This window comes from Perognathus longimembris, chromosome 1 (genome assembly GCF_023159225.1).
Source record: "Perognathus longimembris pacificus isolate PPM17 chromosome 1, ASM2315922v1, whole genome shotgun sequence".
Classification (NCBI taxonomy): Eukaryota; Metazoa; Chordata; class Mammalia; order Rodentia; family Heteromyidae; genus Perognathus; species Perognathus longimembris.
Genome location: NC_063161.1, coordinates 144,128,887 through 144,144,563, shown reverse-complemented (window position 1 = coordinate 144,144,563; position 15,677 = coordinate 144,128,887). Strand labels below are relative to the sequence as shown.

At 41.0% G+C, this 15,677-nt stretch overlaps 2 protein-coding genes across 3 annotated transcripts in view; one reads left to right on the top strand and one right to left on the bottom strand.

Annotated features, from left to right (window-relative positions):
* Slc31a1 (solute carrier family 31 member 1) overlaps nt 1-9,369 on the bottom strand; it is a 31,644-nt gene extending 22,275 nt beyond the window's left edge. Inside the window, exon 1 of the mRNA XM_048339664.1 lies at nt 9,229-9,369. The gene's annotated coding sequence lies outside the window, so the exon portion shown is untranslated. The remainder of the gene's footprint in view (nt 1-9,228) is intronic.
* A 171-nt stretch (nt 9,370-9,540) lies between these two features.
* The window catches only part of Fkbp15 (FKBP prolyl isomerase family member 15), a 53,294-nt gene continuing 47,157 nt past the window's right edge, over nt 9,541-15,677 (top strand). Inside the window, exon 1 of one of the 2 annotated variants that reach the window (XM_048339443.1) lies at nt 9,541-9,715. In XM_048339443.1, the coding sequence (XP_048195400.1) occupies nt 9,663-9,715 (53 nt within the window). In that variant the 5' untranslated portion in view covers nt 9,541-9,662. The remainder of the gene's footprint in view (nt 9,716-15,677) is intronic. The other variant, XM_048339436.1, reaches the window with a different exon arrangement.

Genomic DNA, 15,677 nt, shown 5'->3' with positions numbered 1-15,677 from the left:
TAAAGTTATAATCAGGAGCTCACTGAGTTACAGTTTCCTGGGAGGAGGGGCAAAATATCACCTGCACCATCTACACCAAGACAATGCTCATTTCAACCTTTACTTAAGCCCAGCCTCCACACATGGTAAATTCTCCCATGAAGCTTCAGTGCTATCACTTCTTAACTGACCTTTCTCTCTAAACTCAACATAGGTAGAATTTCCCAAATCTTTTGATTTATTATCCACCAACTATCCCATAGCCAACTCTTTCTCCCTATTTTCAGTCTGGGGGTTCTTAGAGTGTACTGGCAAATTCTACCCACTTATCTTTATTTCACCTAAGTTGATCATATGCTCACCCATTTTCTTCAATTTAATTCTGGTAGAATAAATCCCTATGTTTCTACCTTCCTATTTGCTGATTGGGGAAGATGTTTTTTTTCTGGCTAGCCTTAGGGCTTGAACTCAGGGCTTGGGTGCTGTCCCAGAGCATCAAGTTAGCACTCTACCATAACCTGAGCCAAAGAAACACTTATGGCTTTTGGGGGGTAATTTACTGGAGATAAACGTTTCACAGACTTTTCTGTCTAGGTTGCCATAGAACCATGATCCTCAGATGTCAGTTTCCTGAGTAGCTAGGATTACAGGCGTGAGCCACCAGCACCAAGCTACGATGACTTTTCTTATTATATTTCTATGACAATTTAACTAGGATTTTGGGAAGGAAAAGAGATGAGTTCAAAATTCTATTATGAAACAGAAATATGATATATATATATATATATATATTTTTTTTTTTTTTTTTTGGCCAGTCCTGGGCCTTGGACTCAGGGCCTGAGCACTGTCCCTGGCTTCCTTTAGCTCAAGGCTAGCACTCTGCCACTTGAGCCACAGCGCCACTTGTGGCCGTTTTCTGTATATGTGGTGCTGGGGAATCGAACCCAGGGCCTCATGTATACGAGACAAGCTCTCTTGCCACTGGGCCATATCCCCAGCCCCAGAAATATGATATATTAGTCTATTGTCTGTCCATCTTTTCTTTGCGACATTCTACTTTCTTTTTTTTTTCTTTTCTTCTTCTTTTTTTTTTTTTTTTGGCCAGTCCTGGGGCTTGAACCCAGGGCCTGAGCACTGTCCCTGGGTTCTTTTTGCTCAAGGCTAGCACTCTGCCACTTGCGCCACAGCACCACTGCTGGCCGTTTTCTGTATATGTGGTGCTGAGGAATTGAGCCCAGGGCTTCATGTATAGGAGGCAAGCATTCTTGCCGCTAGGCCATATTCCCAGCCCCATTCTAGTTTCTTAAAAGTAATACACCAAGCATAGTCATTCAAGCTTATAATGCTAGCACTTGGGAGGGTGAGGGAGGAAGATTATCAATTTAAGCCTGGCCTGGGCTACACAGTGAGACTTGGTCTCAAAAAAAATAGTAATAATTATTAGCTATGCCATAGTACCACATACTGTAATGTTGCAGAAACAACATGCATAATGAAGGAAAGAAACTCTTTTCATGGCTGGTTTCTGTGTGTTAGGATCCAAAACTCGGTTCTCTATAACTTACAGGAGCTGTAGTTCAGTAGGAGTCCTGTTTAGCCACTGTTTTGGAATTTGTCAGGGTTATTCCACTGATATGAGCACATAAAACACAGTTCAAAGACAAAGTTTATTCTAAAAACAGAAAACAGCACTAAGCAAATATAGAGCTGCATTCAGTTGTAAAGTTCTTTATTGAATGTTTACCTTGATCTTTAAGATTGCTTATACATAAAATAAGATTTGTGGCAATGAAAGGGCACATGTTGGAATTGGATTCCTATGTTTGAATTGATGTTGTAACTCAGTATGACTATATTCATACCCAGAAAAACAAGTAATTTTCAAAAACAAAAATTGTTTTTCCTGCTTGTACCGAGGCTTGACCTCAGGGTCTAGGCACTGTTCCTTAGCTATATCACTCAAGCAGATGCTCCACCACTTGAGCCACAGTTCCACTTCTGCTTTTTTGTTTTTTGATGGTTAATTGGAGGTAAGAGTCTCTCAGTCTTTCCTGCCAGGGCCAGTTTTAAACTGCAACTCACAGATTTCAGTCTCCTGAGTAGTTAGGGTTACAAGTGTAAGTTACTGGTGTCAAATTTTTAACTGTGGCTCCAAGAATGACAGTGAGAGCCTGAACTATATGTGTGTGCATTCACACATATAGAGACATTAACTCCTCTTCATGATAGTTACGTGGGTCTATCTTCCTTTCCAGAATCATATTCTACACACATGGGGGTAGGGCTGAAAGGTATGCCAGTCAAGCAGTGATGAGAAGAAGGATATGGCACTTAAGAGCATAGCAAAGCAAAAAGTCCTTGTGTCCCAAGGGTCACAGGAAGCTCAGAGACAAAAAGGATAGAAGCTGGGACCAAACCTGCCACTGAACAGAGCAAGTATCATAAATAGCTTAATGGCTCTTAGGAGAATGAAGGTGGTGAAAGGAGGGAAAGTTGGTGGGTTGGTTGGAAGGCACGTGGGATTCAAGTCTGACTTGTTTTATTGATCCCACAAAGGCAAGTGATGGTGATGGTATCACACAGTTCACAGAGTTCTCACACATCTCATCATTAAAGCACCTGGGAAGGTAGTAAAATCACTGGACAGACAAATACTAGGCTCTTCTGTTAATCTTTAAATTTTCTTTTCTTATATGGGTTGTAATCAAAAGTGAATCTTTCAATGCTCTACTTGGTAAACACTGCTAAATATAGTTGAGAGATCCATGTTCTCTTAGTTTATAATAATCACTTTACACATGAGCTCTTGAAGGTCACAGTGAAAAGCACAAGCAAAGTCCATAGGACTCATGGTGCAGATGACGTTGGTGCAGTCTGCAAAGAACATAGTTTTGATGAAGTTAACAATTCAGCCTTTTCTTCAAACTTACTCTCTAATAAGATTGAGAAAAAAATTAAGAGATATTATGAATAAAATGATATTTTTCATCTCTTTCCCTGCTCATTAGAAATTCAAGTTTTATAGGTCAGTTATCCCTCTAATGCATAGATAACCTTTGACTCAAGCTTGTAAGTATTTATCCTACAGATATATTGACACATAGTAAATTCTTTTATTTTTGCCCATCCTGGGGCTTAAACTCTGGGCCTAGGCATTGTTCCTGAGCCTCTTTGTGCTCAAGGCTGGTGCTCTACCACTTGAGCCACAGCACTACTTCTGGCTTTTTCATAGTAGTCTATCAGAGGTAAGAGTTTCACAGACTTCTCTGCCTGGGCTGAGTAGCTAGGATTACAGGCTCTGAGCCACCAGCACCAGCTGTGAATTCTTAAATATACAAAGTTACTCAAGGTAGACTGTAATAGCAAAACACTATCAAAATGCTTTTCCTTAGGACACTGATTAAACAAGTTAGTCTATTCCTGTGAAATGGAATACTTCATAGCCACAAACAAGAATGATGAAGCCCTATTCACTGATATAGAATAATATCTAAGATACATTATGAAATGAAAACAAATGGTCTGTTAAAAAATTTAAAAAGAAAGGGAAAGCATATGCACTATTTCTATTTTAAAATATATTAAAAATACAATTATTGTCCAGTCCAATCTCTCTATTTTTTTTTTTTTTTTTTTTTTTTTGGCCAGTCCTGGGCCTTGGACTCAGGGCCTGAGCACCGTCCCCTGGCTTCTTCCCGCTCAAGGCTAGCACTCTGCCACTTGAGCCACAGCGCCACTTCTGGCCGTTTTCTGTATATGTGGTGCTGGGGAATCGAACTTAGGGCCTCATGTATCCGAGGCAGGCACTCTTGCCACTAGGCTATATCCCCAGCCCCCCAATCTCTCTATTTTAAAGATGAGAAAACCAAATCACATGAATGATGACACTCTCTAGTGGAGTGAGTATCTGCTTCTGAAATGAGGCTCTGTCCTCTTTTCCTCAGATGGTTTGCTGGGAAGCTAAACAGGAGGGGCTTCTGAGTTTCACATATCCTGCTCTTATGGCACATAACATAGAAGCTCCTATTTCTCTTGCCCTCTCTCACCTTTCTGTATAAAGAAGATTAAGTATACAACTATGGTCTTCACAAAGGCCTTTCAAAGCTTTTATTTGCCTGGTCCGAAAAGCACAACTCAAATTTGATATGTCAAACAAACAAACTGAAAAGGTCTTTTAGTTATGCAATGATAGAAAGGCCTAAGTCCAATGGGGAGTGGATCTCCCAGCTACTATATTCCACATTCTGCTGCCTTTTGTTGCTGGCTAAGCCACATCCTGGAATAAGGCAGTCATGAGATGCATTCTTCCTTTCTCTTATTGGACCTTCTGGAGTCCACATGCATTTGCAGTCTAGTAACTATCATGACCCTAGTATGATTTATGTGAGATTTCAGAGTGTTCCATACAAAGTATGAAAGTAGAGCAATATCACAGTACATGTCACAGTGTACTCCATAATAGTCATACGCCATTAAGTAAACTGCCCACACCCAAGGAGGACTATTTTCAATTGCAAAATAGAAATAAAAATATTTACCTTGCCAATCTCACAGTGTTTGTGAGGATCAAATAAAATAATACATGCCCAACACTTCTGAATTCTAAAGTATAACAAGGAACCATCCAATTCACCCCTACTGCTCACTTTCATGTCACTTAAAGCATATAGCCTTTCATAGTCTGATATGAAGAATATTGAGTAGCCAGATCTATAAATACACACACACACACACACACACACACACACACACATTCACACACATGCAAACCATTTCTTTCTTTCCTTGCTTCCCCCCCCCCCCCGCCCCCGCAGGTCCTTAGGGTCTGGGTGCAGTTCCTGAGCTTCTTTGTGCTCAAGGCTAGCACTCTACCACTTGAGCCACAGCGCCACTTCCAGCTTTTTCTAAGTAGTTTACTGGAGATAAGAATCTCACAGACTTTTCTGCCTGGGCTGGCTTTGAACCATGATCCTCAGATCTCAGCCTGCTAGGATTAGTAGTTAGGATGAGTAGCTAGGATTAGAGGCATGAGCCACCGGCGCCCTGCTCAAACAATTTCTTTAACTATATTCTTGCTATAATCAAAGGCAGACTAAGGTCCTTTACAGTTTAACCTTTTGTCAGTTATATAAGATCATAGGTCAAAAACAACAGTTACTGGACCTGGTTAAAGAAGGTCCTTTAAAATGCAATCAGTTGCTGGAGTTTTGCTCTAACCATTTCTCATATTTACTTTAGAGAGGCAGTTTTCCATCTCCTTTTGCTGTATTGCATCATGTCCTAGCCTACAAAAGCAGTTTGTATACAAAACCCTAGGGTCATTGTGTAAAGAAAAAGAGGTAGGGTGGATCCTTCTCAACCCCTTCCTTCTCTGCAGGGCTCTGTATTCCTAAGGATGGGCCCCTCCTCTGCTGAGAGAAATTACCTAAATTATGAAATGGTATGACTCAAAGCGAATGGAACTTCAAAAGCATTTCCTTCCTAGTACCTACTCTAAGATTTTTTTTGGCATAAACTGCTCATTGTAAATGTATCAAGTATTAGACTTTTGATGGCTTGTTACACTTAGTCACAAACTACAGGACACCTGTGAGTTTTTAAGATGGCTTTGTTATGCCAAGAACTCCATGTGGGAGTACAGGCATCAGCAACTTCCTCCAGCTACCACTCCTCTTCCCCCAGCCATGCCAGCTTGGCCAACTTGAAATGGTGGAGTTATCTGGGTGCTGGCTGCCAGTCACTCACTCATCTGATTTCTACTAGCTGAAGTCATGTCACTGTAAATATTTGCTTTCCATTGAGAACTGCCATCTTTTTCTTCTTGTGTAGACAGTACATACTTAAGGGTCAGGGACTTAGGTGGAGTATAAATTTGCACTTTCAGAGAGCAATCATTTATTTATTTCTCAACTCAAAATCGAGATTATAATCTAAAGAGAGTAGATTGAAGTTATTTATTTAAACGTTCATTCTAGTACTTAGTAGTGATTATACCATGCCTTACTTGTCTCAGTCAGCCCTCACAGCCCTATGTTTTAAGGTCTACTCACATAGAATGGAGCTAGATGAACTTCTGCCTTTTACCTCATACATTCCTAAACCACTTGAACGTTTTTAATATAATCATATCATTTGTTTAATTTTAATTTGGTGGTACTGAAGTTTAAACTCAGGAACTTGTACCAATTAGGCAGCTACTCTACCACTTGAGCTATACCTCTAGCCCTTTATGCTTTCATTATTTTTCAGACTGGGTCTTGTGTTTTTGCCTGGGGCCAGACTCAACTATGATTCTCCTATTTATGCCTCCCATTTAGTATTACATATGTATACCACCCCTTGGGAAAGGAGTCCTACTAAATTTTTTCAAGGTCTGGCCTCAAACTAAGTACAAACTTGTCATTTTGGACTTCAAAGTAACTGGCAAGTATGGTTTTGATTCCTTTTCAACTTTGATCTCTTTCTACTCTGTATTGTTGTCTTACATTCTGGGAAACCATCCTGAAGAACTCTCTTAGCTGCATGGAAAACACACTGGTTAGGCAGTTCTCCAAGGTGACAGGACTTCTGGCCTCCCCTTAGTAGAGTGTGTGCTTATCAAGGGTGTCAGTTGTGTTTGCTCACAGATCAACTTATGCCAGTTGTGCTTAATGTCAATCTAGAGTTTAATTTAGTATTTTGTATGACAATTAAGTGTGAAAAAGAAAAATGACAGCAGCAATTAACTGAATAGGTACTACCTTCCAGGCATTATTCTTTGTGCTTTATATGAATTTTTTATGAATTAATTCATACAGTGATCACAGGAATCCTAGAAAATGGATATTATCATTGCCCCTATTTTACAAAGGATAAGCAACTTGCTCAAGGCCTATGTAATAAGGAGCAAAGAAGTTTGATTCCAGAGCCTTAAAATATGATTATTACTATCTTACACAGCCTCTCTAGTAGTTGCTTACATACAAATTTGAGTTTAATGTTTTCAAATGGCTAAAGGACAGTCACACAGATACATATGATCTGCTGTCAGACAGGTGAAAGTATTGGAAGAAATTTCATGAACACTCAGTGATTCTGTACTCAGGCTGCTTTGCAAGTAGCTTTAAGTTAATTATTCATTGTATGTTAAAGAAAACCAGGGGTTGGTAACTTTCTGTAAAGAACCAAATAGCAAATATTTCTGTAAATGGCCAAATGCACAAATTTTAGACTGTACACACTTTATGGCTTCTGCTGCAACTCTTCAACTGCTTTGAAGGATGAGAACAGACATAAATAATATGTAAATAAACCACGATAAATGTGCTCCTGTAAAACTATTATAAAAATAGGCAGAGGCCTGGGATAAGATTTGCCTATAGTTTGTTAAACTCAGAGACCTATCTTCCAAAAGCACAGCTATAGCTATAGGTCAAAAGAAAGGCAAAAGATGTTTATATTTTAAGTTAGAATTAGATACATAAAACATATATGTAACAAAAATTTGCATGATTCCGTTTTAACATTTAAGTTAACCAATAAATGGCCCTAAATACATCAGATTAGAGGGGCAATTTCAGTCTTGTAAGTCTGTACCTTCTTTCCTGCCTTTGTATATTTGCCAAAAATTGCCTACTTAATCTGGAAAGCTGACTCTTTAATCTAGTTCCTTACTTCCTCTTGGAATGCTACTCATCTTCCAAGTCTATTACCTAACCCTATAATCTCCTCCATACTAGATAGGATCTCTTCCTCCTCTGAAATTCTGCAATAATAATTTTTTTTTGTTTTGGTACTACTCATTTTCTATCATACACACACTAACCATAGCACCTTGTACATAGTAGACTTTCAGAAAGTTCTTGAATTCAGATATTCATATGCTTTTCGTGATCGAACACTATACAAATCTACCAAGCATATATCCAATTCATGTCTCTATACCACACCTATATAAAATAACACAAGAAGCAAACCAGCAGTTATACAGAGGAATAATTTATTTACAATCACAATTATAGTTACAGGTAGTATTTCTAATTCTCCTATTCCACTCATGCTCCTCCCCTAGAGTTTTAGACAACAGTACAATCGACTTCAATTAACAAAAGAGAGTAAGCAACCCAGGCAGTTCACAGCCAGTACAGCATTTTTATCTTTCTGGAAGCTACCTATAAAAGGCAAGAGTCATGGCTGGGCTCTCTGGGACACACGGGAAAAACAAAAACCAAACCAAACCACCACCAACAACAAAACAAACCTCCAATAACCCTGAGAGTAAATTAAGGAATAAGGGAACAAGGATAGATTCCATTATTCAATCAAATAAAAAATTAATGAGAACCCCTTGTGGGCAAGAAGGATCACAATTCACTAGTACACAAACTACAATAAAAAGCTGAACAGGAGAAGTGCCAAGAGGTACAAAGTTTTCTGGGAAGGGAGCTTCCAATCACTTCAGTATCAGGCCAACAGATTAAAACATGTAGGTAAGTCCAGGACAGCTGAAGGATCAGGGACAGTCTGGAGTGGAAGAAGTCTAGAGAGATCTGTGAAAATGGCCTCTACACTGGCACACTATCATTTTACCCTTGGCGAAGCCAGGGTAACACCAAGATTGTCCCAAGAATGGCACCCAGCAAACCAAAGACAGTGGGCCGAGAAGTCGGCACCAATTACTGGTGACCTAAGTCTGGAGGCAGGAAGTCATAGCAAAACCCAGATCCGGCAAGGCAGTGTCTTGTGTTAAAAGTTTCATCTTTCCCACCATCCACCTCTAGAATATCCCAGCTTTTCTGTATCTCACCTGCGTGGATTCTAGGACCGTGACTCTCCCCCGGAGCTTTTGCCACAGTCTAGCAATACCTCTGCACGGGCACCAGCTCGCTAAGTCCTGATTCAGAGGACTCGGTGTGCCCTTTACTCTGTACGACCTCGGACTAGCCAGTCCAGGATTCAGTTCTTACGTCTCCTTACGTGCAAACCTCTGGGATTATGAGGAGACCGCGCTTGGAGAAGATCTCCTCAAGTGGAAAAGCCTGACAAGCCCGGTACGTGAAGGCCCGCTGCAGAGACGGGGAAACTGAGGCAGCAATCACCGTGTCTAAGGTCACGCCGACTCTGTCTCTTGTGAGCCAAGGCCAAAGCTCGGTACTCGGAATTCTTTCTCCTTCCGCCCAGCGGAGAAGAGCGGCGGAGGGTCCCCGGTCCCGCGGGGAGGAAAGGACGGTGCACATGCCAGGATTGGAAGAGGGGGCGGGGAGGCCTTACCTTCCCAGGTCGAGTTCCGCCACCGACGCCGCCCTCTCAGAACCTCAACCCGTCACCGCCCCCCCTCAGGACTTCTCAGAAGCCCCTTTGAGTTCGGCCCAGCTCGACGTGTCCACGACTGCCACAGAGGCCACCGAAGGATTCCCGCCTTCGCCCCGCCTCTTCCCGCCCCCTGGACTGCCTGACCAATCACACGCGGCGCCTCGGAACTCCAACCCCCCTCCTCCGCGGCCTAGAGAGGCCTGACGTCATGGGGCGCTCGCCTTCTCATTTGCCTTGGCTCCACCCTCCTGCCAGAGTCCTGTCTCTCCTCTCGTGGCGAGAGTTTGCCTTGCCGGAAAGCAGCGCACAGCTGCGGCATTTTACGACAGTGGTGGTGACAGGTCCCAGGGAACATCCGGTTTCCTAGGTGCAACAGGGCCTGAGCCGACGCGATGTTCGGTGCCGAGGACGAGGACTACACCGACTTCCTCTCGCCTAACGGCGGGTGAGTGACTGAGAAGAGGGGGCCGGAAGGCCTGGCTGAGACAGACTGGAGGATGGTTGGAGGGGACGGGGTCCGTCTCTTCTCTGGCCTCCTCCCAACTTCCGGGTCTTGCCCCACCGTGGTGCTGAGGCTTCTTAGAACCCGGGCGGAGTTGGCAACGGTGGAGCCTGTAGCTCGGAGTTCTGTCCCTGGCGTCTCCCTCGGACAGTGTAGTAGGACCCTAGGGTTCGTCTGTTGCGGTCTGAATCACGGTTTATCCAATGAAGTGGGGGTGGTTGCTGATGAGACTGCTGTCTGAAAGAGTTTTTATGGGAGTCAGCGCCCATAAAGCTATGAGCTGTAATTATACGAGACTTTCTCTTTTCGGTGAACAAGGCGATGGCACTTCAGAAGCAAGTGCTGGTTTGTTCAGCTCCGAGCATCCTTCAAAGTCTACCTCAGATGTCACTTGTGTGCGTGCGTGTGTGCGTGCGCGCACTTTCCCGTCTACAACCCCAGGCCGAATATACTGCTTCCTCTTCTATATTCCCGCGAGTGTGTTTGTCTGCCTTTGCACATCCCACCTACTGACATATAAACCCTGACAAAACAGGCACTGCTTATATTTTGCATGGTACTGGTACCTGGCTTGTATTGAATGCCTTGATAAGGGCTATGCCATTGCGTTTTGTAAACCTTAAGGTTTAAAACCAATGTGGGACACTGTAGTCCTTATTCTTGGCCATCAAAGATGTATGTATATATATATATATATATGTATATATATATATATATATATATCTACCTGGGAAGTCTTTAAAGAGAGGTAAGTAAGGAGGTCCAGTTTTTCTCTTTCGGTAATTAGCATGTTCCCTTGGGTTCTGTCAGCACAACACTTGCTAGCTGCAACCTCTGATCTTTGCAGAGCCTTTCTTTGAACATCTGCTTTACAAATGTTGTGCACAATGAACAATGTACTGAAGAGTGATGGACCTATTGACACGTATCCAACATTCTAAAAAATGGCCAAGCAAGCTGCTGGGTTTGGCCTCAGTTACTTCCAGACCTACTGGAGAGTTCATACTGGAAGGACCATAAAATAAATGACCCAACTCTCATCTAGTATTAAAAAGGATCTTTTGGGAGCTGAGAATATGGCCTTCTGGTAGAGTGCTTGCCTCACATACATGAAACCCTGGGTTCTATTCCTCAGCACCATATATAGAGAAAAAGCCAGAAGTGGCCCTGTGGCTCAAGTGGTAGAGTGCTACCATTGAGCAAAAAGAAGCCAGGGACAGTGCTCAGGCCCCAAGTTCAAGCCCGAGGACTGGCAGAAAAAAAAATCTTTTGGCCCTCACTGACTAGCTCCATATTACCTATTGTTAAGTATTATTTTCTCTCTCACTACCCCTGCCTTTACTTTAGATTGTCTGGATCCATATAATTCCACTTTGAGTTTTAATTATTTTAGTGTTGATGTATTCATTTTTTACCTTCCTGTTTCACCCCAAACCTTCACTACAAATTCCACACAATCCCACCTCCCTGCTGCTGTATAGTGAGTCTTTTGAATTAATGGTTTTTCATACCAATCTATTTTATGTGTAATTTTTTTGTTGGTACTGAGGTTTGCACTCAGGGCCTTATGCTTGCTAGGCAAGTACTCTACCACTAAGCCACATCTCCAGCCTTAAATTCACATTAATTCGTCATCATATGAAAGTGTTTGGGAGAGTCTTTAAAGGAATGTTAACACTCCTGACTCTCAAGGATCACACAGTTCACTGCTGACTGAAAGTTACAAAGTAGACTGACAGTCATGTGCTCTTTCCAGATTCCTAGTCCAAGATAAGTTCTTCCTGGCTCAACTAGTCTGCTTTCCCAGAGCACGAGCAAGCTTATCAAGGACCTGAGACACTAATTCTAGGCATGTGACTGTGTTCCAAGACATAGACAATAGTTGATTTGATAACAAAAAAAGACTTAGAAAGGAAGCTATATGGATAATTTTTGTTCCCCAACAGTAACAAGGAAAATGGAATAAAATTTAATATGAAAAGTGGGAAACATTTCATTAGCATTCTGCGGCTTAGCTATTCTTCCTTTGGATTTTCTGAGGAAGTAAAACATATGACAGTGAACAAGCAGCTCTCAGTTCCTCTCTTACAACTGCAATTTACTGCGAATGAACTTGCTTAAGCTTCAAGTCTCTTGAATTAACTATATGACTTACTCAATCCTATTTAGGATATTAAAGCCTAAGGGAAACAGCGTATCAGCCTAGCATGGCTAATGACTGATAAGTCTAGATGACTGAGAATCTGCTTTTCAGATTTCTGGTCCTCTGAAAGTTCATGGTTAACTTACAACTAGTAATTAGGAGGCATGCTGGTTGTTTATTTTTGTTGTTCCTGTCTTAGCTCTTTCCCTACCATTGTGACGTAGAAATAAATAAATATGTGAATGACTAGTAAGGGCAATGCTTTTTGGCTGCAGATAGGAATAGACACAATTCTTACCCCTAAGAAACTATTTTTACAGTTAGAAAGTCAGTCCAGTATAATAATCCCAGAGCATTTTTTTTGTTCTTTTATAATTTTTATTTTATCTTTAAGTAGTTGTACAAAGGAGTTTGACAGTGTAGTATATGAATACAATGAATCTTGATCAGTATCACGCCTTTGTTTTGTTTTGAGACAGTTTCACTATGTTACCCAGACTAGCCTAGAACTCCTTGGCTCAAGTGATCCTTTTGTTTCAACATCTTGTATAACTGAGATACTGAGATTACAGATACGAGCTACCATGCCTTCTATTTTTTTAAAAACTGGTCCTGGGGCTTGAACTCAGGGCCTGGGAGCTGTTCCTGAACTTTTGTGCTCAAGGCTAATCCTCTACTACTCAGAGCTTCAGCTCCACTTCAGGCTTTTTGGTGGTTAATTGGAGATAAGAGTTTCATAACTTTTCTGCTCAGAATAGCTTTGAACTTTGATCCTTAGAGCTCATCTCCTGAATAGATAGTGGCCAACTTCATGCCTACCCTCCCTCTCCTCTCTCTCTCTCTCTCTCTCTCTTTCTTTTTTTGTCTCAGTCCTGAGACTTGAACTGAGGGCTTGGACACTATTTCTGAGCTTTTTTGCTCAAGGCTAGTAAGTGTTCTACTACTTGAGTCACAATTCCACTTCCAGCATTTTTTTTTCTTTTTGGCAGTTTATTGGAGATAAGAGTCCCACAGATTTTTCCACCCAGGCTGGCAAACCACAATCCTCAGATTTCAGTCTCCTGAATAGCAACTCAGATTATAGATATGAGCCGCGAGCGCCCATCTCATGCCCGCTTTTTTATTTTTACAAAGCTTTTTTTTTTTTGTAATACTGGGTTGATCTCAGGGTCTTATGCTTGTTCAGCTGGTGCTCTACCACTCCAGATTTGCTTTTTGATGATTATTTTGGAGATGGTGTATCATGAACTTTGCTGCCTGGACTATCTTTGAACCACAATCTTCTGAATCTCCAACTCTTGAGTAATTAGGATTATAGGTGTGAAGCACCTTTACCCATAGAAAGCTTTTTTGTGTGTGTGATGGTAGCGGGATTTGAACTTAAGTCCTTGAGCTTCCTTTGGTTTTTGCTCAAGACGTTTGCCACTGGAACCACACCTCAACTGTGAGTTGCATGAACTTTTCTATCCAGAAGCTAGGGTTACAGGTGTGAACCACTAGCACTCAGTTTACAAAGCATTTTTAAGGACCAGTTAATTACGTTTAAAGTTGTTCTAGGTTATACATGGGTACGTGTAGGCAAATCTGATTAGCTTAGTAATGATAAACTGTCTGTATAAAGGTAGAAAAAAGATAATTCCAGATAGATAGCATTACAAGTTCTGTTAAAGAAAAAGAAAAAATTCTAATGTTGATTTTGCCTACACTTAGGAGTATTAAACCTTAGGTGGAACAAGTTAGCTACCCTCCTTGTACTTCCATAACTTACCTATTAGGTGATGGGATTTCCCCTGGATGGTTTATTTTTTGATGTTGTTGTGCTGGAATTGAGCCTAAGGCCTAAGACAATCCCCATCTGACATTCCTTTTAAAAATGAATTATTCATTTATAAGCAAATTAACTAGATTGTAAGTTTCATAATTTTTTTCTCTATAAAAAGTAATTTCCAGCTGGGCAATCCTAGTCAGGAGTCTGAGATCTCAGGATTGCAGTTTGAAGCCAGCACAGGTAGGAAAGTCCATGAAACTCTTTATCTCCAATTAACTGTCAAAAAAAAAAAATGTCAGAAGTGGAGCTGTGGCTCTAGTGGTAGAGAAAAAAATAAGCTCAAGGAACCCAAGGAGAGCACCCAGGCCCTGAGTTCAAGTCCCAGAACCAGTCCCCCTCCGCAAAAAGAAAAAAAAAAGGCATTGCCAAATTCTCTTAAAATTTTACTCCTAGGGAATCTGCCTATATTGCACTGGCTAAAAGGAGAAATCTTGGTTTCTTCTAAATTCCATTAGCATTTGTCAATGTCTAATTTAAGCCAACTCTACTTTCCTTCAAGCATTACATTTGCAATCTCATTTAAATTTCTTGGACATTAAGCATTTTGGTCCCATTTATAGGAAACTTATCCCAGATTCTTTGAGAAAACAAGGTAATAGTTTTAAATTATATTGAATTTATTTTGCAAAATGCTGATATACACGTCAACATATAAGTTGTTTAAAAAATGGCCAAAAGAAGGTATACTGAAGTTGGAATATTTTCACGCTAGACTAGACTTTGAGTTCATTATTGTATTAGTCCATTTTGTGTTGCTATAACAGAGTACCAGAGAGTAGGTAATTTATAAGGAAAAGAACTATATTTCTCACAGTTCTGGGGATAGGAAAGCCCTCTAGTATCAAGGTACCAACATCTGGGAGAAGCTTTTTTGTTGTAAATCTAGCCATTTTATAATTCAGTGTTAATCACTCCATGTCCTTACTATCTCTCATTGGGCCTCACCTACCAACACTGTTGGGTTGGGAATTAAGATTCCAACACATGCTTTTTTGGAGGGGACATACACCTTCAGTGGCACTTTTGAAGTATACTATATGCCAGACTATGAGCAAAACATGCAATCGAGTGTTGATTTTTATATATATTTAATTATATGTTACTTGATAAATGACTGGATAAGTTCTACTGATCTCATGGATCACAGTGCCATATAACTGTTGCCCCTGTTATATAACTTATAGTTTATAATCACACATTACTTAATGTCTGGTCCTCTCATTAGGTTAAATACTCCTTGAAAATAGAATTCTGTTGTGCTCATTAGTGTACACCTAATACTTAGTGTGGTGTCTGATACATTTTGAATGAAGTATGGAGAACTCCAGGAGCCCTAGGACAATCATATAACCTGAATTACAAGTAACTTCAGGGGAGAGGACGAACACGGGATGTTTCAGGTAGAGGGAACAGGGTGTTTAAAAGCTGGAATTTGAAACATCTTGCCTTGGGCAGAACATGTGGACTTAAGTGGACTTGTCCAGCATATATGAAACCCATCAACAAGGCCCTAGGTTTGGGAGGGGAAAAAAAAAGCCTTGTGTGAGAAATACTAAGTTCCTCAGAGTAGTTGTAGTACTCAGTTGAAGATGCGAAATTGCCAAGTATGAAGGCAGGGAAATGAAAGGAGGTGAAAACTTGAAGGACCTTGTTAAGCTGTCTTGTGGAGTTTGGATTTTATCTTGGTTAATAGTGAGGTATCCTTGAGACTCTGTGGGCACAGTTAGGAGAGGAGATAAGAGCAGGCAAGACTAAGGCTGGGGAATAGATCAGGAAGTTGTGATAATTAAAACTAGATAGAGGTAATGGAGGCCTGACCTGGGAAAGTGGAAATAAGGAGAAAGAACAGTGGATGAATTTGAGAAAAATTTTGGAAATAATATCAGATGGGCTTGGAGATTAGGTCAGATAATTTCAGATCACAACATATCATC